Source organism: Mustela nivalis, assembly GCF_964662115.1.
Source record: "Mustela nivalis genome assembly, chromosome: 12".
NCBI classification, from domain to species: domain Eukaryota; kingdom Metazoa; phylum Chordata; class Mammalia; order Carnivora; family Mustelidae; genus Mustela; species Mustela nivalis.
The window spans coordinates 66733576-66758822 of record NC_139031.1 but is presented as its reverse complement, the minus strand read 5'-3'; the positions used below and the strand labels follow the sequence as shown (position 1 = coordinate 66758822).

Genomic DNA, 25247 nt, shown 5'->3' with positions numbered 1-25247 from the left:
AAATCAGGACTATGAAAAGAGGGCTCATGTTATATTTGCTTTCTGATCGTCACGTTCTGCATTTATTCCCATGATATTCTACATCTCACTCTATAATTAATAGTATCCACGCTTAGGAAACTTCCAAATATTAGATGTGAGTGCACTTAGAGTGAAACTTATTTTCATTTAAGAACTTTCTTCTGCTTGTTTTGGTCTGAAAATGTACTAATGTTGCTCGGGGGATGCTGTACATGAGAATATTGGACCAAAGAGGGTGAACTAAGCTTCTGTAAGCATATTTTGGACTTTGGAAACATAGATTCCAAACTTTGAATTGTACTTATACGGAAAGAATAAATTCTACCTGATGGGGAGCACCTCAAATGAAATTCATTTTTCTGAAGGTTTGGTGATATCTTAAAGATCTGTGAACTGCTGGTTTCTTTGAAGGTCATTCACAAAAGCAACAGAAACTTAGGCTAAAGTTATGTACTTGTACTCATGTGTAACTTGTATATGTGTCAGTATATGATTTCTGTAGGGATCTCCAAATTGTGTTTGAAACATTTTTGTTATCTAAGGCCAATTAGAGGGATAACTTTTAAATTCTTGGCTTTTAAATTCCCTTATCAATAAATGATTTTTTTTCCTGTTTGACATATGGCTAAGCCACATTGAAAAGTGTATTGTTAGTTGACTGAACTTAAATTCAAATAAGTAAATGAATTTAGAAATTCATTCTTTTCTGTTACAGATGAACCTCTAGTCTCGCTTTGAAAAAAGCCATTTTGTGTAACCCCTGACTGAATAATTTCCTAATACACCTGTTGGGAGGATCACTGATACAGTATGGCATTTGAGAGGTACTTTTTCTTGACCAAATACTGGTGATTAGAGAAGAGAGGTGTTTTGTTTTTGTTTTTTGTTTTGGGGTTTTTTTTTTCCTGATCATTATGAACATTGGCTTTTCACCCCTGAAGTAAAAATGTTGAAAACCGAGTCTTCAGGTGAACGAACCACTCTCAGAAGTGCCTCTCCTCACAGGAATGCTTATAGAACTGAGTTCCAGGCACTGAAAAGTACCTTTGACAAACCCAAGTCAGATGGGGAGCAAAAAACAAAAGAAGGTGAGAGCTCCCAGCAGAGCAGGGGGAGGAAATATGGCTCCAACGTCAACAGAATTAAAAATCTATTTATGCAGATGGGTATGGAACCCAATGAAAATGCTGCAGTCATTGCCAAAACAAGGGGGAAAGGTGGACCTTCATCTCCACAGAGAAGAATGAGGCCCAAAGAATTTCTGGAAAAAACAGATGGCTCGGTTGTTAAGTTGGAGTCCTCTGTTTCCGAACGAATCAGTAGATTTGACACAATGTACGATGGCCCTTCATATTCTAAGTTCACAGAAACTCGGAAGATGTTTGAGAGAAGTGTGCATGAGTCAGGACAGAACAACCGCTATTCCCCAAAGAAAGAGAAAGCTGGAGGGAGTGAGCCTCAGGATGAGTGGGGTGGCTCGAAGTCCAACAGAGGCAGTACCGATTCCTTGGACAGCCTTAGCTCCCGGACAGAGGCTGTCTCCCCAACTGTGAGTCAACTGAGTGCAGTGTTTGAGAATACCGATTCCCCCAGTGCCATTGTTCCTGAGAAGGCTGAGAACAACGCATACTCAGTGACTGGCCATTATCCCCTGAATCTACCATCTGTTACTGTTACAAATCTTGACACTTTTGGTCACCTTAAGGATTCTAATTCTTGGTCTCCTCCAAGCAAACACGGTGATGATGCAGAGGATTCTCAGAAGGGTCATACAACTCCGGGACCAGAAGTGGCTTTGAAAAGTACCTCTCTAGCCTCCATACCCAGTGAAGAGACACAGCAGAGCGAGGAAGCCGAGGACTCCACATCCAACCAAGAGACTCCTGTCGGGATTGACAGAGACGTTCCTGAAGAACCTTGTGCTGACACTAAGGCAATGCCCGAGTCTGAAATCCCTTCACCACAAAATGAACCTTTAGAAGACGCTGAAGCTAATTTAGTTGGGAGTGAGGCAGCAATGCATCAGAAGAAAGAACTGGCAGGTGGTGATTTTACCTCTGCTGATGCTTCTGGATCCAGGTGTGGAAAGGAAGTACCTGAAGATTCGGTTCATTTTGAGAGTTCCCATGTTTACATGCACAGTGACTATAATGTATACAGGGTCAGGTCCAGGTATAATTCAGACTGGGGAGAGACGGGCACTGAGCAGGATGAGCAGGAAGAGAGTGATGAAAACAGTTACTATCAACCTGATATGGAATACTCGGAAATTGTTGGATTGCCAGAAGAAGACGACATCCCAGCAAATAGGAAAATTAAGTTTAGTAGTGCTCCAATTAAGGTAAGTATGTTTTCTCAGTTTGTTTTTGAAATTTCCAAGTTGTGGTTTTTTTTTTGGTATTTGGGCCTAAATGTATGTAGAATATTTGACCACTATAAGGAAGTCACGGTTGTTGATATACACATGTTGTCAAGTGATTTTAAAAGTTTGGGAGATGTCCACATATTTCCTAATATACTTTAGGATTGCTTAAACCGGTATTGACTAATAGTAAAGTTGAAGAAGTTTGAGGATTGTGAGATACATTCCAATGGACTGGAGTATGAATAATATGAACCCGGAAAACCGGGAGTGTTAGTTTGAAAATAGAATTACCTCTTTAACTAGTTCTACTAAAAGTACCCATATGTAATAACATTTTCTGAATTTGGACCCTCTAGGATATGAGGCATAATGTACAATGAGAAAGTCATGGTTGACCTTGAAATAATAGTCTTTATTTACTTGCTTAAAAAATTCTTGAGTTCTCTCTTACTTAAGTGTAAGTGGATTGTGAGGAATGTTGAAACTTACTATTTTTTTTTGTACTGCTACTTAGTAGCGAAAGTTTGATTCATGGAAATATATTAGCGGACTTAAATACTTTAATTGGAAAGCTATGACTGTGATTAGCTTTGAGTTCAGAACTTGTGATGTAGCCCTGAAATGAAATTTTATGAAAGGAAATTAAATTGATTTGTCATTCATGTATATGTTTTTACCTCTTAAAAGCTGGATAAATGCCAATTGAATTCAGATGCTCTATTCTAATGACTTCACTTACTTAACATTTGGTGTAGAAGAAATAGCACAGCGTACATCAGAAGCGGGGGGTGAAGCATTATTAGCTGATAATGGCAGGAGGGGCAGGAGGCCGTGGGTTGAGTATCACAGACTCCTGGAATGCTTTTTCAAAGTGTACTTGCCCATCAGCCTCCGTCCTAAGATTCTGGCATGCCCTCCTAGGGGAATCGAAGGGTTGTGGTGGTAGAAATGTGTAGATTGAAACCACTTTCTAGGGACTCCCAGCTTGTCCTGTGTGTATATATAATAGATTTGGAATTTGATGTGGTGTCTTTTAAAGGAATCTGAAATCCACTGTCTATTGTCATTTCCCTCTTTTGAAACTTCCATATAAGGCTGTGAGAGAGAATTTACAAAGCAAAGAGAAATTTGACTTTACTCTAATTATGAAATACTAATTTGAAATAAATAATCTATGAAATTATTTATAGGTGTTAGTAGGCAGTTCATTTCATTAGGGTAAGACAAAATTTCTGGGTCAGAATGGGCCATGCCAAGTTACACTGTGTTTAAAATAACTAGGGATGTGAGTGTGGTTTCTGAGTAAGCTAAGTTTCTTTGCTGTGTTTTCCCACTTTCATTTGTGAGCCTCTCCCCTAAACCTCGGCCCCCCACTCCCCAAGTCTTAGGCTCTCTCTTTAGAGGTGTCTTTCCATCAGGCTTATCCAGGGAGTTCTTAAATTTCGCTGTGCATGTTCCCTTCCAAGTGCTCTCCTTTGAGCATCATCTTTCTGCCCCTTAGGAAGAAAGCAATAAGATTAAATTGTTTTACACTGAGCAAGGCAGGAATAACTGAAATGAACTCTTCAAGGAGTTTGTTAAAACCAGTGACTAACTCCCAAATGGGAGATAGCAGCTTAACGAAAATTTATCAACTAGAACACTACCCACTCGACCAAATGGGGCACCAGCCTTGTATTTGCGTCCGGAGCTGCACAAAATGTAATACATGGTGATGGGTTTAATGCATTTTAAAGGATTTCTTATTGAAATATGGCGGTTCATAGGTGAACAAACCAGGTTTGGGATAAGATATTCTGAAATTCAAGTGATTTTTTCCTACTGTTGCTTATAACAAAAGCATTTTGCCTTTTAATTTTCATGTAATAAATTATGTGTTTTATATAACAAGGAATGAAATAGATTACATACATATAAGTTGTAACACATTTTATCAAGAATAAGGTTTGTGAAACAAAGATAATGTACTAGGTTTTAGTGGGCAGTTAAAAGTATTAGTTGGAGTGGATTAAGTTTGCAAACAGAAGATTCATTCTTAGCCCTTTGTAATGAATAAGACAATTACTCTTTCTTGTTGTTCTCACTGTTTAACATGTAAGTGGATTCACTTGGAAATCTTGAGAGTCCCTTTTCTACTGGTACTGGGGATGAGAGTATTTAGATTATTCTCCAATTAAGATTTTTGCCTCAGAGGGTGGTAACAATGAAGTTCAACAAGTGTTTATTGAAGGCTTTTCATGTGTCTGTGCTCATGCTGTTTGAGGTAGAAGGCACGCAAATCTACAATGTTGCCTTTTTCCTATGTGAGCTGGTTGAATCGGTTCTTCAATACTTGTTATTTAAAACACATATAGCACAGTTTGAAAACCTGTGCTGAAATGTCTCATGTCCTGTGAGGACTGTAACTGTCCTTGGCTGTGCTAAATGCATGGATTGAACAGGATTTGATAAACCATTTGGAAGGAAATACACTGTGCCATTCCCTATGTATGTTTCATTATTCCTTTTGTAAAGTTGCACTTACAGAATGGGAGATTATGATTTCCAACCTAAACCTTTTCTTTTGAAATTTAAACATACTGCCTCTTTCAGCAACCAAAGGTGACATACTCTTTACAGAAATGATCTTTAGAACTTTTACATTCTTTTCCTGATATTCTCATTTACTCTTCACCAGAGTAAATATTCTCAACACTTTTAGGCTTTTGTTTTACATCTTGTGTATGATCTTTATGTGTGTGATCATTTCGTCAGTTTTTATTTCAGTTCTTCTATAGATTTTTTTAAATAGATACTTTCCCGAGACGTCTTAAATCTGGATCTAGGAAAGCATCAAAATGATAGCTGATCTTTCCTGTGTAACGTATTACTTATACATAATCGGTGACATTTAGAAATGGATTGTTTCTTAATGGATAGGTTGATGTGTTTCACAGTGTTGTGGAAAATTACAGTGGGATTGATTAATAATGGAAAATATAAAATCCAAGTTTGAAATATGGAGTGAGAGAGTGTTATGAACCATGCTAATTTGAGCTATGGAATTATGCCTTCATTCTCAGGAATTTCTCAAAACCAAGAGATTGAATTAATTAGCTTTGCTTTAAATGAACCCAGGAGAGAAGTGGTGACATTTTTCATTATTGTTTTCTATTAATTTGGAATATTTACTGAGACCTTGCTACGTGTGGGTTAACAGTGCAATATACTATAAAATGTAATAAATACAGAAAGTGACTGGAGCTGATCAGGTCAGCAAATGCCAGGAGGTGGGGAGTGGATAGCCCCTGAAGGATGGTTCTCGGGCTGTTCTCCTGAACTGTTCCTGGATGCTCTTTCTAAGGTCACTGCAACCCTTTTAAGGCAGTCATAACCCTTTCTCTCTTTCTGGTAGTCTTATGTCCTTTGGATAGGTGTTCTTGAAACTTAGCATCGATGAAAAAGGGTATTTTCCCAATTCCCTTAGCAAGAAGGAGATTGCAGGGTTAATGTGACGGTATGTTGTGCTCTACCTTTCTGAATGTTCTCTCTAGCTGTATGGAGTTTGCAGAGCTGGGGTTCAAAGGAGAATCACCAAGGACTGCAGTGCTTCTCTAAATCTTACATGAGACTTGTTGAAAGTGGGTTCCCTTAGCATTCTCTTTCTTTTGGGGGGCTCCGAGTTGATACACAGGACATATATAAGATCTTTTATTTGGGAGGTGTTCAGAGTATAGTTCTGAGATTCAAATTTCGGTCATTCTGTTTCTTCAGATAGTCTTGCTCAGTGCTCTTAAACTTTAATATGCTTATGAAACCCCTGGGGATATTTTAAAGTGCGGATTTCTGATTCAGCAGTTACTTGGGGGGGGGGGGAATCACCTTGATGCAAAGATTAACCTCCAAGCACATCACCAGCTTTCCCACGGGCTATACAATAGACAGGCTCAGCAACCAGATTAAATGTCTGAATCACAGTATTTATCAAATCAGTTTAAAACACACAGCCCGAAGCAAGAGGAAAGCCATAGGGAAAGTTTACACAGGTAAGGAGCAAACTTTGGTGGGACCACGGAACCTGAGGCCCAGGTACACAGTATTTATATGCCAGCCCTCTCACTTTCACATCACCCTTCCCACTAAGGGTGCGGTTATGAGGACCAGAGTTGATTTTTGAGCATGGGCTCCACATACTAATAATCCCCTCAGCTCATGATATCATGGTATTTGCTCTACAGAGGAGAGACGGTACAAGTACGCTTACAGACAGCGGTAGCTTTGCCAGTTTCCCTGGGTTTTATTTGTGTTTCTTGGGTCAGGCACCTGTGAGTCTGAAATAAGACCAGGTGGGGCGGCCTCGGTGGGTGGCTGGAATGGAGATGGCGTATCTGGCAGTCCAGAGATGGCACGAGGATGACTTGGTCTTTCCATCCCTTTTCTTTCTGCAAGGGAACTTCTTGTTTGTTCCATCAATATATTTTCTATTTTGGAATGTCTTTCCGCTTACTAACTTAACTATTTTTAGCACATCTTAAAAATTTTGCCTTCGTTTTTAGAAGCTTATAAGCTGTTATTATCTGTACCTAATTGAGCCTCTGAGTGTGGCCTTTACCTCCTTAAGTTATTAGCTTACTTAGCGTTAGTGACCATCACATTTGTTTTCTTTTTTAAATTTTATTTTATTATTATTATTTTTTATTTTAATTTTTATTTTTTATTTATTTATTTTTTTAAAGATTTATTTTATTTATTTATTTGACAGACAGAGATCACAAGTCCGCGAGAGACAGGCAGAGAGAGAGAGGAGGAAGCAGGCTCCCCACAGAGCAGAGAGCCCGATGCGGGGCTCGATCCCACGACCCTGGGATCATGACCCGAGCTGAAGGCAGCGGCTTAATCCACTGAGCCACCCAGGTGCCCCTATTATTATTATTTTTTAAAGATTTTATTTATTTATTTGACAGACAGAGATCACAAGTAGGCAGAGAGGGAGGCGGAGAGAGAGGAGGAAGCAGGTTCTCTGCTGAGCAGAGAGCCCGATGTGGGGCTCGATCCCAGGACTCTGGGATCTTGACCTGAGCTGAAAGCAGAGGCTTTAACCCACTGAGCCACCCAGGTGCCCCCCCATTTGTTTTCTTGATCTATATAACAGAATTTAATATTGTTGAATAATATAGCAAATTCACAAATAGTAGGTCTCAGGTGAGATTGTGGATTCCTAAAAAGATCTCAAGTGTGTGCTGAGGCTGCTGGTCAACAGATCGCTCTTTGGAATATGATTGTGAAGTAGTTTTCTGACTGCTGACAAGAGCTGGTCACCAAATGTTGGGGAATCCTTTAACACATTTGCTTTTCAGATTGGTCTGCTATAGCTGGTTTTGTGGAATTGTGTTCTTTGAAGCTGACGCAGGTGTAAAGTTGTAAGGTGCGTGATAGTTGTGGATACAAGAGTGGATTATGACCTCTAAATTCATAAAAAATTTGGGTCATTAAAATGTCACATCATAGACTCTTGTGTTAGACCACACAAGAGTTTTATACAAGAGTGTTAAGTTTTGTTTTTGGTTTTTTTTTTTCTTTTTGGAGGATTTTATTTATTTATTTGAGAGAAGAACACAAGCAGGGGAAGGGACAGAAGGAGAGGGAGAATCAGAACCCCCGCTGAGCAGGGGGCCTGACACGGGACTCCATCCCAGGACCCCGAGATCATAACCTGAAGGTAGATGCTTAACTGACTGAGCCAGCCAGGTGCCTGACATATTTCTTAATATAAGTTGTAGAAAATATGCTCGAAAAAAACATTACTCTAAGTAAATTTGAGATATATCTGATGAACTTGCTAAATCTAGAGTGAAAATTAAATAGCAGTTTGCAAACTATTAATGTGAGCTTTTTAAGAAAATCTTTTTAATTATAAAAAAAGCAGGAGGAAGCAGTTCTTGATAGACTCAGAAACTCCATTTCTTTCATTTTTTGGAAGCCTAAATTAATAAACTAGAGAAGAGTATAGGATTGTTGTCTTATTTAGTTTGTTTTTCTTTGGATAACTTTGATTTCGTAACATTTAAATTGGACTTCCTTTAACATTCTGATGTCTTGATTCATAACCAGGTAAATATGTCAAATATTTTAATGTACTATACACATTTAATGTACAAATATTTTAATGTACCCCTTTTCTAATATTGAATGTGTAGACTAATACCTCTTTTCTGTTTTACTAAATGCTGGTCATTTAGTCTGCAAAAAGGGGTTCTTTTCTACAACAAACTATTACAGACGTTTGCTGGCATTTATTTGTAGTAGAAAGATTTAGTTTTTTGTTTTTTGTATCAGCCATAATTTTTATCTTCCCCTCTAAACTTCCTCACAAAGGACACTGGTTGTTGGCATTAATGGATTTTAAAGGGAAGAGACTGTATTTAGGGGAAAATAACTTCCTATGTTATCCATGCCTTGTTTACCTTATTAACGCAGTTATATGCCCAACGGTAGTAATCTGATTTAAGTCTCATCTGCATTAGAAATTTTTTTTTTTTCAACATCTTACTTCTTCACCACTCAAGGACAAAAAAGGTTTTGGAATTTTTCTAGAGAGATACAGTTAGCTATGGGATAGTATCTGCATAAACAAAACAAGCATTGCTATGTTAAACTCTGAATATCATTTCTTGGCTTTTGAGCTGTTACTTAATTTCTTTGCTTTTCTATTTAATATTCTTTTCTTAGTCTTCTATGTTCTTCCTTTTTGGACCTATTGCACTTTTTTTTCTTTTGCTTTATTATATTCCACAGTTCCCATTTTGAATGGGAAGGGATGATTCGTATTTTTTCTTCCTGGCTACTTAAAAATTTTTCCCCGAGTCTCATTTCTTCATTGTGGTTTGTGACATAGGAATTTACAGATGAAAAACCCTTCGCGGTAGTCTAGTGTAATTTCCCCCTCACTCCCATTAGCTCTTCAGTAGCTCATTGCTGACAGATGATCATTTGGCTTCTGCCTTAATAATTCCCACTTTTGGGGAGTTTATTATTTTGCAAGGTGAAAGGGAAGTTAGAAGGAGGGAAATGCTGTGTGTGTGTGTGTGTGTGTGTGTGTGTATGTGTGTAGTTGTACAGCATTGTGATGCACTTTTTTTGTTTGTTTTTAATTGGCAACCTTTTTATTGAGCTAAAATTCATATAGCATAACACTCACCGTGCAGTTTGATGGCCTTCAGTATATTCACAGTGTTGTGCAGCCATCACTGTTATCTAATTCTAGAGCATTTCCATCACCCTAAAAAGAAACCTTGTGCCTGTTAGCAGTCACTCTCAATTCCCCTTCTTCCTGTATCCTCTGGCAAGCACTAATCCACTTTCTGTCTCTATGGATTTGCCTCTTCTGGACTTTTCATATAAATGGAACCAGGGGCATGCTCTTTGAAAGGAACGTAGGAGACACAACGAATGTGACTTACGATATGTTAAAATTTTTTTACGTGTTTTTTAAAAAAGATTTTATTTATTTATTTGACACAGAGAGATCTCAAGTAGGCAGAGAGGCAGGCAGAGGTGGGGGGAGCAGGTTCCCTGCTGAGCAGAGAGCCCAATGCAGGGCTCCATCCCAGGGCCCTGAAATCATGACCTGAGCCGAAGGCAGAGGCTTAACCCACTGAGCCACCCAGGCACCCCGCGATATATTAAAATTTAAGTTATCCTGAGGACGTCAGACTGTAGGACAGTCTAAAGAGCAGGGGGCAAAAGAATTTTCTGGGTGCTGACATGGTCTAAAGAGCAAGTGACAAGGTGTGGGAGCAACAGATGCTGTCTGGCCCTTATGCAGTTTCATGGAGAGGAAAAAAAAATCAAGCTGAGGAGACAGCAGGGTCCAGGAGGGGATGAGGGTATTTGTAAACCGAGGAAGATCGGTGCCCGTGGCGAAGAGGACGGTTGGAACAGCTCCCTTGTGTGGGATACTGCACTTCCATGCATGTAATCTGAAATTGCTACTGATGGAGCCTAAGTGCTTGCTTCAGCGCGGGCTGTCGTCAAAGGCACGGAGAGCACTAATGCTGATTTCATGTTTGCAGTGGCCTGAGCACAAGGGACCCTTGTCCTTTTCCGATGATCTGATCAGCTTCTTTCCATCCTACTGCTCTGACGTTGTTGCTTTCATTATTCTTTTATGTTCAGCGAGATCGTTCATAGACAAACTTCACTCTTTATCTTTAAAATTCTCCTCATTCTTTCATATTTTAATACAGATTTCATATGCCATACTTGCTGTTATTCGTAATGTAACCATTTATGAGATGAGTAATTTGGGGCAGGCACTCATTTAGTTTATTGCATGTTATTTACTGAAGCATAGTATCTAGATGGCTGTTAAATATTATTAACTGGTAATGAAAGTAACACCAAGAGTGACTTGGTATTCTGTAAACTTGACGGATTGCCTCTTGAGGCCTTGGCTTTCTTATTTATAATGGAGGCTGTCTTACTTGTAAAAGACCCCTGCTCAGTGTTAACATCTTGTGATTTTCTGATTATCCTTTAAAAAGATTTGTACAGTAAGTACTGCTATCATACATATTTGTGCTGTTATTTCAAAGGGAAATGGACATCTTTGGTTGCAGTATGGAAATGAATTTAGATTAGTTGTTCGTGACAATGTTATTTATGCTGTAAATTATAGTTTAAAATGATTAAAATTATATATATATATATATTTTAAAGATTTATTTATTTATTTATTTGACAGAGATCACAAGTAGGCAGAGAGGCAGGCAGAGAGAGAGAGGGAGAAGCAGGCTCCCTGCTGAGCAGAGAGCCCGATGCGGGGCTCGATCCCAGGACCCTGAGATCATGACCTGAGCCAAAGGCAGCGGCTTAACCCACTGAGCCACCCAGGCGCCCCTAAAATGGTTAAAATTTTAAATCCAAGGGAGTACATTTTCATAGAGTAGTTTTTCAGAGCAACTCAACTTTTGGAAGTATGGGTTGAACTACATATTAAACACCCTGCTGAGGAACCTTAAGAATAAAGAAATGTTTTGTAATATAGTTGCTGACATATTAATTGCTTCACTTACTTTTGTTCTGGAAATAGCTTCATAGCACGGTTCAACATGATTGAGATATTGATATATATATATATATATATTTTTTTTTTTTTTCAAAATTCCCAATTTTTCACTCTAACTTGCTCTCTCCTCACGCATCTATTCTTACAAAAAGGACAATGAATCAGGCCGAGTATAAAGATACCTGGAAATTTTATATTTCAGGAGGAGGAAAGGTTTGTTCTTCCCTTACTTGATCTGTTTTCAGAGGGATTGAAGAAAAGCATTTGTAGAGTTAAAACTTTCCCCCATATATTTATGTATCAGGAAAAGTGGTTTTAGATGAAATGGCTCATAGACCTGTTAGTCTCCTCTCTTTTTTAAAGTCAGATAAGAGTTTTATTTTGGGGAAAGCTGATCCTCCAAGATGTTTTCTATACCAGTCGAAACATACTGGGCTAGATTGGAACATGTAGTGGTTGGCAAGGGTCTAAAAGATAAAGAGTCATGATTAAGAGGCTCCTTTCCAGGAGTGACCAGGTGAGAGGCTTGCAGAGTAGCTATTTGTGGAATTTTCCCGGTGAGGCTTTTGGACTGGCATAACCCTGAGAAACTGAGTGACTCTGTGCCTTCAGATCTGTCACTGTACAGTAGGGTGGACCCTTCTTTTCTCCACTTAAGAGCTGCCCTCCAAAAGTCACTTTTTACTTTTTACTTGTTCCTCTTTCAAAAGTATGTCAGGATAGAGTTCTGCAGAGGGTACATTCATGCTTGAAAATTTGTCTAATCTTGAATACAAGGATTTTATTTTATTTTTTAAGAGTTTATTTATTTGAGGGGGTGGGAGGATCAGAGGGAGAGGAAAAAGCAGACTCCCAGCTGAGCACGGAGCAGGACATCGAACTTGATCCCAGGACCCTAGCTTCATGACCTGAGTTGAAGGCAGGTGCTTAACTGACTGAGCCTCCCAGTTGCCCCAATACAAGGATTTTAAATTGTACTCAGAATCAGAGGTACCTGTTTGGGGTTTTGAAGAGTTTTCCTTCCACTGTAAGGGACCTCAGCTGGGGGAAGGGAAGGGCAGGTTTATTGGTTGGTGTTTAAGATCAACCTGTGAGTCAGTGCTGTATTGATGGGTTCTTTTACCAACCACTTGTTTCAGATAAAATGGATGTGCAAAGTTGTTTCATAAAGAAAGAAAAAGACATAAATTCACACTTGCTCTTTGAATCAACTGATATATATTACATATACTTTTAAAAGAACCCATTTCTAGGGGGGCGAAATGGCAGAAGTTACTGTAGGGTGTTTCACTATCATCTTGTACACTATACATAAGATGGATTTATTTTTAGAAGTTTCTTCTGTAGGTAGAATAATAAAGTGCAACAATTTAAATTGTGCAGGAGTTATAATATAATATACTATCCCCAGAGGGCCCATTTCCTCTTAGAAATTTCAAGATTAGTCACTAAACTTGAAAACACACACACAAACAAGCCTTATGAAAACAAAAACTGGATCAGAAATGAAAATCTACAAAATGATAGGGAAAGCAGAATACAAAAATGATGATAACATAGAGCAAGTCTTCACTGACTTTTGATATATGTGCTTAACACTGGATTAGCATTAAAAGGGAATTAACCCTATATACAGTTTTTTGTTCAAGATCTGGAATTATCTGTGATCATTTAGTATAGATTTCTAAAAATAAAATTATTGGCTAAAATATTTTAAAGCTCTTCACAGGGGTGCTGGGTGGCTCAGTGGGTTAAAGCCTCTGCCTTCGGCTTAGGTCATGATCCCACTGTCCTGGGATCAAGCCCCACATCAGGCTCTCTGCTCAGCGGGGAGCCTGCTTCCTCCTCTCTCCCTCTTTGCCTGCCTATCTGCCTACCTGTGATCTCTGACCATCAATCAATAAATAAAATCTTAAAAAAAAATAAAGCTGTTCACATACATACTGCCTGAATTATCATTTAGAAAGGTTGTATTAGTTTTATAATTGGCATTGCATTGGAATGGTTTTCTCACAATTCCTGTACCAATAACTTGGTGTTATTTACATGCTTTACAGTTTTCAGTTTGGTGGGTGAAAAACATCTCTATAATTTGTATGATTTATGCTGACATTGATGAGCTTAAATGTTTTCATGTGTTTATGGGCCTTTTTTGGATATGAGTTCTGAGTGTTGTTTTTATGGTCAATGTGTTTTTTTTGGTCAATGATTGTTGGTAAGGAGTACATCAAAGTTGTTATTTGTCTTGGTAGAAAGTTGGTAGAAAGAACTGACATGTCTAATAATAGTCATAATAATTCATAGTAATGTCATAATAATTCATTATGATATATGCATGTAGAGTAATAGGATAAATGTATTACAGGTCATGTCTTCTAAAATTTTAAAGATGAAGACTTGCTATACCCAGTATACTGTAGGGTAAAAAGATTGGTTAAGTACTTAATATGCATTTTTTTAATAACATATAATCTATTATTTACCCCAGGCGTACAGGTCTGTGAATTGTCAGCTTAATATGCATTTTTATCATCATTTTACTTTCAGTGTATTTGTACCTAGAATGAAGATTGAAAGCACATATGTCAGAATGTTAACTATGGTAATTCCTGGGTGGAGAGAATAAAGGTGATGTTTAAAAAAATTATTTATAGTTTTCTAGAGCTACTAAATTTTCTACAGCGAGCAAATGTTCCTCTCTTAATGATAGGTAAAAAAAGGTGATGGGAACACAATTGGAATGATCAGTGATAACAACTTAAGAAGTTGACAAAAACATTTTTTCATATCGTCCAAGATTAAAATGATTAATTTTTATTGTCATTTTCTTTGGAGGTCATTATGTCACAGAAAAATCTGGGGAGTATAAATTTATGGAATACTGAAAAAGTGTTGGTTTAAGAAAATGGGCGTACTTTTGGCAATTGAATTCATTAAGTGCATACTTTTTAATCCTTGGTAAAATTGATCCTGCATTTGTGGTTAAGCTTGTGAATATTATGAGGGGGGACATATTTCAGTGTATTTTAAATTATGATGATAACATTTGCATAGGTGTTACTTTCCATTAGTTGTTATTGTGTGTGTAAAAGTATGCTTTTAAAAACTGAGCATATATTTTGGATTTGAAGAGAAAAGTATATTTTAATGAGTACTCTTAATAAAAATAATAAATATTTGTTTTTAAAAAGCCTAATAATTCTGCGACATGTTTTTCTTTCTAACCTGTTAAATTACTGAGCCTCAAGAGCTTTTCTCTTTCAGAAGTTGAGAGAGTAGAGATGTCAAGTTTAGTACCTTGGCTATATGTAATCCTATGAAAACATTTGCACGCTTTCAGCTAAAAACAGGATTTTGAGTTCTAAGACTCCACAGTGTCCTTTTGAATATGTTTCCTGTCATAAAACACCAGCCAATATGTAGTTTCCTGTTGTTCTTCTTAACAAAAGTTTTAGGTGAAAAGAGATTCATTTGATGTATGATTAGGCTATATGGTAGTATATAATATTTTTAGTTAGGGTCAAAGGGTCAGTTCCTCTCATGCATTGGATTGGATAGTGTTCCACCTTTGAAAAGCTTTGGTAGATAATGCTGGAGCATATAGGTGATAACAAAAATATTTTTGTTGAGTGGCAGAGTTTTCTGAAATTAGAAGTTAGACATATTGCTTCTGGCCTAATGGATCAACTGATAACTCAAATCTTAAAATTTTAAGCAATTCTGGCATTTTATAAGCTCTGGTGAAGTTGTAATTAAATTGCCTTATTGTATACACTGGTGCTGCCTTACCATTTTCCATTAGGTGTACTTAAACCTTACTACATACAATGTGGCTAATAAATTCTGTTTGTATTTTATTGAATATTGATTTTACAGTAGTAATACTCCTATGATTGATTGTATATAATTTCAAGGATTATATGAAGGAGAAAAGGCAACATTATTATGCATCCGACTAACTTTGAGATGAAACTTGTGTTTTTCCATTGGGAGATTCTGATGCTTGTGGAATTTTTATGTTGCTGGTTCCTTCTCTGAATAATGAGTTCTGTGAGTAGTATTTTTAAGGAACTAGAGAACTCTCAGGAGATTGCCCCATTTGCAAATATAGCAAATCAGAAGTTTTAGTTTGAAGTTACTTGGTTTTGGTTGTTTTGTGACATTCTTGCCCTTAATCTAGAAAGGAACCATTGACTAAGTAGAGTTGATTCCTCTCACTGGAGGATGGTGGAAATAGATTGTAAATATTAATATGAAATACTTTCTTCTGCAAGTTTTTATTTAAATTTGTTAGTTAACTAACCTGCAGTGTAATGTTAGTTTCAGGTGTAGATTGTGGTGATTCAGCACTTGCATACAACACCCAGAGCTCATCACAAGTTAATGTGAAATACTTTTGAAGGTGTCTTTTTTTTTTTTTTACCATGTGTTGTATTTAATGTTTAGGTAGTATTATTAGTTAAGGTTCTCCAGAGAAACAGAATCAAATAATAGAAGATGTGTTTGTGTGTGCTTGTGTTGGGGGAGGTGAGGGAGAGACAGAGGGAAAGAGAGAGAGACAGATACACAGACAGGGAGAGATTTATTTAATGTTTGGCCTACACGATTATGAAAGCTGTTGAGTCCAAGATCTACAGGGTGGGCTAGCAGGCTGGACATCCAGGGAAGGGCTAGTATTGTAGTTTCAGTCTAAAATCTGTCAAATTAGAGACTCAAGGAAGGACCCAGGCTGGAGGGTAAGGATTCAAGTCCAAAGACTATCTGCTGGAGAATTCCTTCCTGCTCAAGGGAAGTTGGTCTTTTGTTCAATTCAGGGTTCAACTGACTGTTTAAGGCCTACCCATGTTATGGAGGGTAATCTGCTTTACTCTGATTTAAATTGTTGATCTCATTCAAAAACACCCTCACAGAAACATCCTGAATCATATTTGGCCAGGTTTCTGGGCATTCTAGCCCAACCAAGTTGTCACATAAAATTAACTCTTACAGTTAGGTTTTCTTACTTGGTTCTAACCTCTGAAGCAGTTTTAGGAACAAAACAAAACAAAACAAAACAAAACAAAAACCTCAGTTTTTTTCCTCATATCTTAGTGGAGTTGTTCTGCTGTCTGTTTTTCTTAGAAAACTTGTAAACAGAATTCTCCCTCTTGGGGCAGTTTGTAATAGTAGTAGTAGTTCCAGTAGGAAGATCACATGGTTTGGAATCAGATTGGATCCAGATCCTGCTGACATATGATCTACTTAATAAAGTTTGTTTCTAGTTTGAAAGCAGGGACTTCGTCTTATGGTTGTGTCTCCAGGACTGCTACAGTGCCTGGCACATAGTAGGTACACAATCAGTGGTGGTAACCATTGATGTCCCTTATCCATGTTCCTTCCCCTTTCCCATTCCCTCTCCACATCTGAAGGTCCAAACGGGGATGATGGTGATAATATTTGTACATGTATAATGATTGTATAATTTATTTAAAAGTGAAATCCTTCAAGTTAGCAGTTAGAAATGAAGGCTGAGTGATCCCATTACAGATTGTAATCTTTTCTGGCCCCTGCTCTGGCTGGCCGAAGCTCTTGTGCTCTTTCATTTGGGAAATCTCAATCTATTGCCCTGTAAGATAATGACAGTTTATAACTAACCAGAAACGGTCATTGAAGTATGGTTGCATGAGATATAGCTGTGAGAGTTGAAGGGGGAAAGTATTCATTTTGCCTTAACTTTATTTCTGCTTTGAGTGATCGACCAAGCTTGTAATTAGTTGCAAGAAAATATAAAAATTGAGGTTCCATACGAAAGTTGTAAAGCTACTTAGAAATTACAGTAATTTGCTACAACTTTGGTAAATTGTATATGTGAATATGTCTGTATTCTTACATGAAAATTGAAAATTTAATTAAAGAAGGCAGTTGAATTATTTCTTAACATTTAGTCTCTTCCCCACATTTTATTTCCTGACCTCTTTGTTAAAATGTGGTTTCTTTTGTACTTTTCTTTGATTAGAGAGGAAATGCTTTTTTTTTGGATAATATCCGCCCCCCCACCCCCCTGATAATTGATTTTAGAAATGTCTTTGGTTTTAATTGCAGACCCAAGTTATAATATTGTAATTATTTTGGTAGTCAGTTTTCTCATTCTCGAATCAGGCAGGTTCTTGCTGAGTGTGACTTATTTATCCAGAAAACAGTTTTTCATTTTTCTCTATGACTTGTAAATAATTAGTAATAAGCTGCATTGGAACAAATAATCCAAGGTCTTCAAATCATATTTTTTTGTCTGTATGTTTCCTCCATAAATTATATTATCTGGGAGAAGTCTGACAGTTGTTATTAGACTAAAATATGATATGGCTTTGCTTGTTCATGTAAATTCGTTTAGGTACAAAATGTATGTCATTTTCCGCAGGCAGAAATAGCTTTTAATGACACTCTAAGGAAGACAATTGCTAAGCTGTTTTCTGCATTTTTCTTTTTAAATAAAAATACCCTAACTGTTTGAAGGTTTATGTACATATCTGGTGACACACAAAAAAGTGTTCTGTAAAAAAAACAAAACACCCTTTGGTGATAGCGAAGTTGGTAAAAACATGTGGCCTTATATTCTGTTCACGTTATTTGAGTGACTTGAGCCAGTATGTCAGGTACTGTAATGTACTGTATGTTATTACTGCTGGTGATATTTTTGCTTGAGATTAATATGATTCTAACACTCTGCAATTACTGCTTGGCCATTAGTCAGGGTTGGTAGATCACTTATGATTCAGGTGTTTATGAGTAGCTACTTATGCTGCAGCCATTTCAACGCATTGTCTTCTAATTGATTGTTAGCAGTCTACCAGCATTATTGAATCCTTAGTATGTGCTGAGCATGGGGCTTGATGTGTGGACATTTTTTGTTTGTTTGTTTTTGTTTTGTGTTTTTTAAAATTTCATTTTATTTTATTTCTTTTCAGTATTCCAGAATTCATTGTTTATGCACCATACCCAGTGCTCCATGTAATACATGCCCTCCTGAATACCCACCAGCAGGCTGATGTGTGGTTATTAAGATAAATAAGAGAAGCCCTTGCTTCTCGAGGAGTTTATAGTCTTGACAAGGAGATAGAGAACAAAACACATATAGGATAGTGGAATAAGTACTGGGATATGGTTATAATCAGAAGGTGACTGTATGTGATTTGTGGGCCAAACTGTGACTTTTTTTCAGAATAAAACAGGAGTAAGAATTATATATATTTGAGAAACCAGAAAATCTGAGTGTGTGTTTGGGTTTTATTTACTTATTTTTGAAAAAGAGCACAGACCATTGCTTCGTCTTCTTCGTATCCCCCAGTGTCTAGGGTGACCATATGATTTATTGTCAAACTGGGATGCTTTCTGAGAGCGAAAGAACTATTCTTACCACTTAGTCTCCAACAGTAGGCATAACCTAGGTCTGACCCAGGGTGGCCAGTACACGGCGTCGCCTGCATATATAACAGGGTGCTGAGGTCCCTTCTTCGTCAGGAGGAGGGGACTCATCAGGGAGGGCTCCTTAGACGAAATGGTACTGAGACTTTCAAGATGATTAAGAGTTAATTAGGTAGAGAAGTGGGACATTCTAAGTCCAGGAAAGGTATGTTTGAGGCAACTGTAGATAAATCAGAATAACTGGAGGAACAGTGGGGAGATGCGTGTGCATGTGTGCATGTGTGTGCGTGTGTGTAGTGTTAGAATGTAGGCAGGTAATAGTTCAAGGACAGACTTCTCTACTATGGGCTTGGAATTAGATGCAAACTGGGGAGTCACTGAGGAATTTAAAGGGATGGTTGACCTTGCCACTTTGTTCTAGTGCCTCCCTCTTATATGTTACTGATTCTGAAAAGCTGGAGGAGATCCATCAGTCCTCCGTTCGTTCTTTTCCATTCACTCTGTTCTTTCAGTAGACATTTATCTTAGTGCTTAGATTCCCAGCCTGTTTTTGCTTGTTTCTTGTCTTTCTAGGTGTGTGTTTAATTGAATATTATGTATATTGATGAAATATGAGCGTTCAGTGTCTTTTCTATAAAAATGTAAATTGAAATCTTCAGAAAGATCTGATGATGAGGTCACCTAAAAATCTTGCTGTTGAATTAAATGAGGGTGATAGGGATTAATACAACTGTTTGACCAAACAGCTAAAATGATCAACTACTCCAGTTATTTTTCAAGTGTCTTTAAGTTTTTGATCCACTTTAAGAAAGTCAAACTGGCCATCATAGCTGGGGCGTAATGCTGATTGTTAACCTGTGGGCTTAAACCCAAAACAAAGGGCCTGGCCTGATACCCAGAGATCAGGGAAGGAATGTACATTTAGTTGTCTTTTGTCAGTCAAGACCTGATAAAATATAAATCACTTTTTATGATTCCCCACTTTAACTTCTTTCAGTTAGTTGACAAACTCTTAGTCCAGATTGCTTCTGCTAAGAGAGCATCTTCTTGTAAAGAATGCTCTAAGCTAGCACTAAGCTAATCGCCTAAATTACATATTGGAACATACTCTTTTTCAAAGAGCCTGCATTCCAGTGAGAGAGATGGATGGGTGAGTCAACAGTTATAATATAGTGAGAGATGCACTGTGTTAGAGGTGTGCACAGGGCACTGAGGGCAGAGAAAGGTCACCTGGGTTCTGGAGAGAAGTGAGGAGAAACTTCTAGGAGAAGGTGAAGCTTTAGCTAAGTTTCAAAGGTTTTGTAAGTGTCTGTAGAGGAAGGGGAAGGTGTGCAAGGTAGCAGGGAGGCACAGAGGAGAGAAAAACACATCTGTTGCAGATCTTAAAGTAGTTTAAGGTTGTTGATACACGGTAAGGCAAGTTCAGATCAGGAGAGTTCTTTGTGCTAGACTTAGGAGTTTGCATACTTTTCTTAAAACTTATCAGTCATAGGGGATTTTGAGCATGGAAAGGCGTGGTTGGATTCAAATATTAGAGAGGCCGCTCTGATGGAGGGTGGAAGCTGGATGGAAGGGTTAGGTATAGAGATGGGGACGAGGTGGGTATGTAGGAATCCAAATGAACAGGGATAAGACTGGTGAATATTTATAAGAATGGGGGTCAAGACGGGCAGAGGGCAACCTGGGGCAAGACATAAAGTGGAAGGTAATGAGGAGTGCTGTTTTTTAATAAAGTTAACCTTTGAGTGCAAAAATCGTATGCGACTGTTTCTTATTCATCTCCTGTATTTTTCCTTCCGTCTCGTAATAGAACTTTGTCACATGCTTAGTTTATAACCGGTACTCAGTAAATGGGAGGTAGTGAAGGAATTAGCTACATATAAAGAGGGAGTTGATTGTCTTTGATCCCACAGTTGCAAAATTGGATGGATGAACTGATGGGGTCCTTTGGGGAGCGCAGTGGGTATGAGAGCTGGATCCGGGTTTCTATGGTATTGGGGTACCATGAGAAGAGGAAAGACCAGGAGAAGGGGGTAAGACCTGGTGGAAGTACAGGGAGGCAGCATCATGGATCAGGCCCACATTTTGGAGGAACAAAGATTGAGAAACAATGAGGTTTAGAAAGATTTTAAGAAGTATAAAGGTTTAGCAGCCTTGCTAGTGGGTTCGTAGGTGAGGTAGGGTACTCTGAGTAATTCTGAGGAAAGAGGGTGACATTTATGGATTGAGACTGGAGAAGAACACTTCTGATTAGGAAAGGTCAAAGAGGTACAAGAGATGTAAAGACACTGACTCCCATTTATTTCTGATCAAATAAGTTAGTACTACTGGACCTTTTAAAAAACTGTAATCGTAACTCAGAGCCGTGTCCAAGGTTGGTGGCAGAATTGGAAGCAGGATTCGGGATTGAAAAGAACCAGTGCTAAGCTTAGCTGTCAGTGTCTTGCAGGTTAAGCTCTAGATTTTTACTAAAAGAGCTGGATCCAGCTCTCAAAATGGTCGGGTATGCAGATGGTGGTCACCTTCTCTAGAATTACCTTGCCTGGACTGCAAAAAGCTTTTCTTTATTTTCTTTGTACATTTTTCTAGCTGTAATTTGCCCCCTGATACCAGATCTGCGAAGATCCTTAACAAAGGCTCCAGAGTGACAAACGTGAATATTATTCTAAATCATCAGTGGACTGAAATAGTACTTCTTTCAGTCTTAATTTGCATTGCAAAAGTAAGTGCTCCTCAGTAAGATACTGTGTTTGTTTTCTTTTCTGAAGGCGTGGTAAGCTTTAGATGGTATTCTAGTAACTCCTTATTTGATTTCAAGCAATTGCCTTTGACAGGTCCTTATAAATTAAAATGTTCCTGCTGGCTGATGTCATACAGTGAGATATTGTTCCCACGAAGGGATGTCTCTTTATAAAAATGCTAAAAGTAGTCATGAAAATGAATAGAGAGAACATACAGTTAATGCAAATAGGACATATACTAAACACACTAATAATGGAATTGTTCCTGTTAGGGATTTTTCCTGCATGAATTAGACTGGCTGTGGGTTCTTAAAATACCACTTCTATGTGCATGAATGTGTGCCTCTGAAAGTATTTAGATGGGAGTGGCTGTTTCCATGGCTATTTCTTCTTCAGTGAATTTTTGTTGCTGAAGATACACTGACCTTCAGGCTTTTGGCATTTATTTTACTTGAGGTAGGTGTTGGGCTGGGTGTTAGTCACTTTTTTTTTTTTTAAAGATTTTATTTATTTATTTGACAGAGAGAAATCACAAGTAGGTGGAGAGGCAGGCAGAGAGAGAGAGAGGGAAGCAGGCTCTCTGCTCAGCAGAGAGCCCGATGCGGGACTCGATCCCAGGACTCTGAGATCATGACCTGAGCCGAAGGCAGCGGCTTAACCCACTGAGCCACCCAGGCGCCCCGTGTTAGTCACTTTTAAAGACAAATTCAGTTTTCTTTGTTGTTGTTGTTTTAAAGATTTTATTTATTTGAGAGAGAGAGAAAGAGAGAGGGAGGGAGGGTGAAGGGCAGAGGGAGAAGCAAACTCCCTGATGAGCAGGGAGTCCAGCACAGGGCTGGATCCCAGGATCCTGGGATCATGACCCAAGCTGAAGGCAGGTACTTAACCTACTGGGCCACCAGGCATCCCATGATTATTATTTTTAAGTGAATCTATATCTACTGGCTGAAGGACACTTTGGATTTTTGTGTTGTATTTTACTTAATAATTTTGTTAATGGTATCAAACAGATTGACTTGGTACTGACTCTATACTGGAATTCTGTAAAATGAAGGTGCTGGATTAGGTAATCTTTTTATCTAGAAGTGTATATATATTTGTAGATATAAAGTTTCAAGGCTGTGTTATAGAATTCTTGATTTGCTACATGAATAATCAGACACCTTACCTTTGTGAATGTTGTTTTGAGGTGTTAGTTTAGTGTTTGCTAAGTTTATTAGAACTGAGGCAGAGTTTTGGAGAGCTAATTCTGGAAGTTAAACTAAGCTCTGTGTTAAAATTGAGAGAATATATATTCACAGCATTTGACCTTGGAATTATAGGTAGGAGTGGTTGAGAGGAAGGGAAAGGGGGGTGGTGGGCCTCATCATGACAGTTCATGAATTAAATGAACCACCTACTCTACCAATAATTATGATACATCTTTTTTTTTAAATGCTGCTCTTCCTTTACAAAGATGGAGATTCTAGCCTACCTGGGGCATATGCTTTTTTTTTTTCCCCCTTTGGTCAGGAAAGGAAATAGAGTTTTGATTCATTAACCTTCTATCCTCTGATCTCTGGTGTGACTGGTATCACATAACTGTGAAACAGATGGTTAGGAGCATGATGTGTATCTGCTGAGCAGCCCTGTGTGATGGAATATGTGACTCTAGGATTAGAAGTGAGGAAGAAATGAGCTTTGACTATTAAACACACACACACATACACCCAGGCTGTCTTTGGCCATGTATGTATACCCACGTCTCTCTGCACATACGGGTCAGGTGTGTAGCGTATAGTGTCCTGCCACTGGGGAGGAAAATGTCAGAACTTTATTGTTAAGAACAGTTACATCATCAAACTACAAAGCTCCAAGAAATTCTCTGGCAACATAGTTTGCCATGATCCAACTGGGAATGTGCAAATTTATAAGGAGATTAACAGAAATTCACTGTGGTTCAGTTTTTAACTGCAGGCTGCTCCTTCTCTGAAAAGTCTAAAATACAACAAGGTGAAGTTAAAATATTCTGAACTATTTGCAGAAATGCCACCGAAGCATGTAGAGCATCAAAGTGCTTCTGAAGTCATCACTGAATTCAGGTAGACAGGCAGAGAGATCAGAATAGAAGGTGAAGTGGGAGTCGTTCCCCTCCCTTCTCCCAGCTGTGCTGGAGACAGCTGCAGTGTGGTTGAGCTCTGCGGAAATGTGAAATCAGAGTGAGCAGGGCCTCTAACCTGTCAGCTGGGGATGAGCTGGAGAGCGCCATCCTAGGGCAAAGCACTGGGAGATAGGCCATTAGGGTGCTCACAGCCCCCGGATTAAGTCACCCGGGTAAGTTTTAGTTTAATTAGTTTGTCTCTATTCTGTAACCACTCAGGGATTTCTCCATCACTGAAGGAATTTTCCTAATCACGTGAACACTTAACAGTAATAGAATAACAGGAAATAGTCTTGATTCTAGAGCTAAGAAAACAGCCTCTGTAGGTTTGTGAGTATAGGCGTGCTAATCCATTACCAGTGGACCAACAGTCAGAAAGTGTTTGAGTGCCTCCTCATCCTAGATCTCCAGGAAGTTCATTTGTTCTCTGTCTCACAACCTTCCCCTTTAAAAGTCCTTTTGTTACTCTGCTTCAACCAAATAATCTACATGCCTGTGAGCTCCTTAGGCAGGATGCTCTATGTCTTTGTATGCTCCCTGTCTATGGCACGCTTTGGGTGTTCAATAATTAATTGTGAATGAATGAAACTTTACAGCCACCTACCCCTGTTAGTTCTACAAGTGTGTGCCCTGATTTCCAGAGCTCTTAGACATTAGAGTAATGAAGCCTGTGAAGTAGAAGTATGTAGTGATAATTGGTTTGGTTTAATGCAGAACTATATGCATCTCATGTAAACTGCTTTTTAGGGGAAAAACTGGAGAAATAAAAATTGTTTTTTTTTTCTTTTTTCTGTTTGATTTTTGAGGTGAAGATAGTCAAGATACCTGATGCCCTATTTCCTTAGCCCAGTCATTAGATAGGTGGCACTGTGATGGATACTGGCCTTTTTTGCAAGAGGTGATATAAGTAAAGATTGGTATAGCCTTTTGGATAGGCTGCCAAGCCATCTCACTTCTTAGTTTAATTTGGAATAACTTTGAGTTAGTTTTCTTTTGTAGGTTTGCAATATTATGTAAACATTCTTTTGAATGTTTGCTTTGGGCATGGTGGTACTTTAGATTTCTCTCCACTTGCTCATGGGATTATTTGGTTTTTACCTTGTCATTATTCCAGCAAATTTATGATGGTGCTTATGGAAAGGGAGCAGATATTTGAAGTATTATGATTATTATTTTTAAAGATTATTTATTTGAGAGAGAGAGAGAGCAAGCATGTGCATGCAAGCGAGAGGGGCAGAAGGAGAGGGACAGAGAATCTCAAGCAGAAACCGTGCTGTGCTAAGCGTAGAGCCAGATGTGGGGCTCAATCTCACACTAATGTTCTGAGCTGAAACCAAGAGTTGACGCCTAAGGACTGCACCATCCAGGCGTCCCTAGGGTATTGTTTATTTAAAGGACATGGTTAACTCCTTTTTCTAGTGGAGAAGGTGCTTTGTGCAATTCAATTCAAGCATCTTCTCATTGTAGCCTTTGTCTAAGTCTGGCAGTGTATAAAAGTCATGTTTCAATATCTTATTTATTTGGATTTTACTT

General features: G+C 38.3%; 1 protein-coding gene across 12 annotated transcripts in view; it reads left to right on the top strand.

The window, feature by feature from the left end:
• Positions 1 to 25247, top strand: part of PPP1R9A (protein phosphatase 1 regulatory subunit 9A) — a 311463-nt gene that overhangs the window by 1752 nt on the left and 284464 nt on the right. For all 12 annotated transcript variants that reach the window (XM_082693613.1, XM_082693612.1, XM_082693611.1 and 9 more), the window contains exon 2: positions 737 to 2362. In XM_082693613.1, the coding sequence (XP_082549739.1) occupies positions 968 to 2362 (1395 nt within the window). In that variant the 5' untranslated portion in view covers positions 737 to 967. The remainder of the gene's footprint in view (positions 1 to 736; positions 2363 to 25247) is intronic.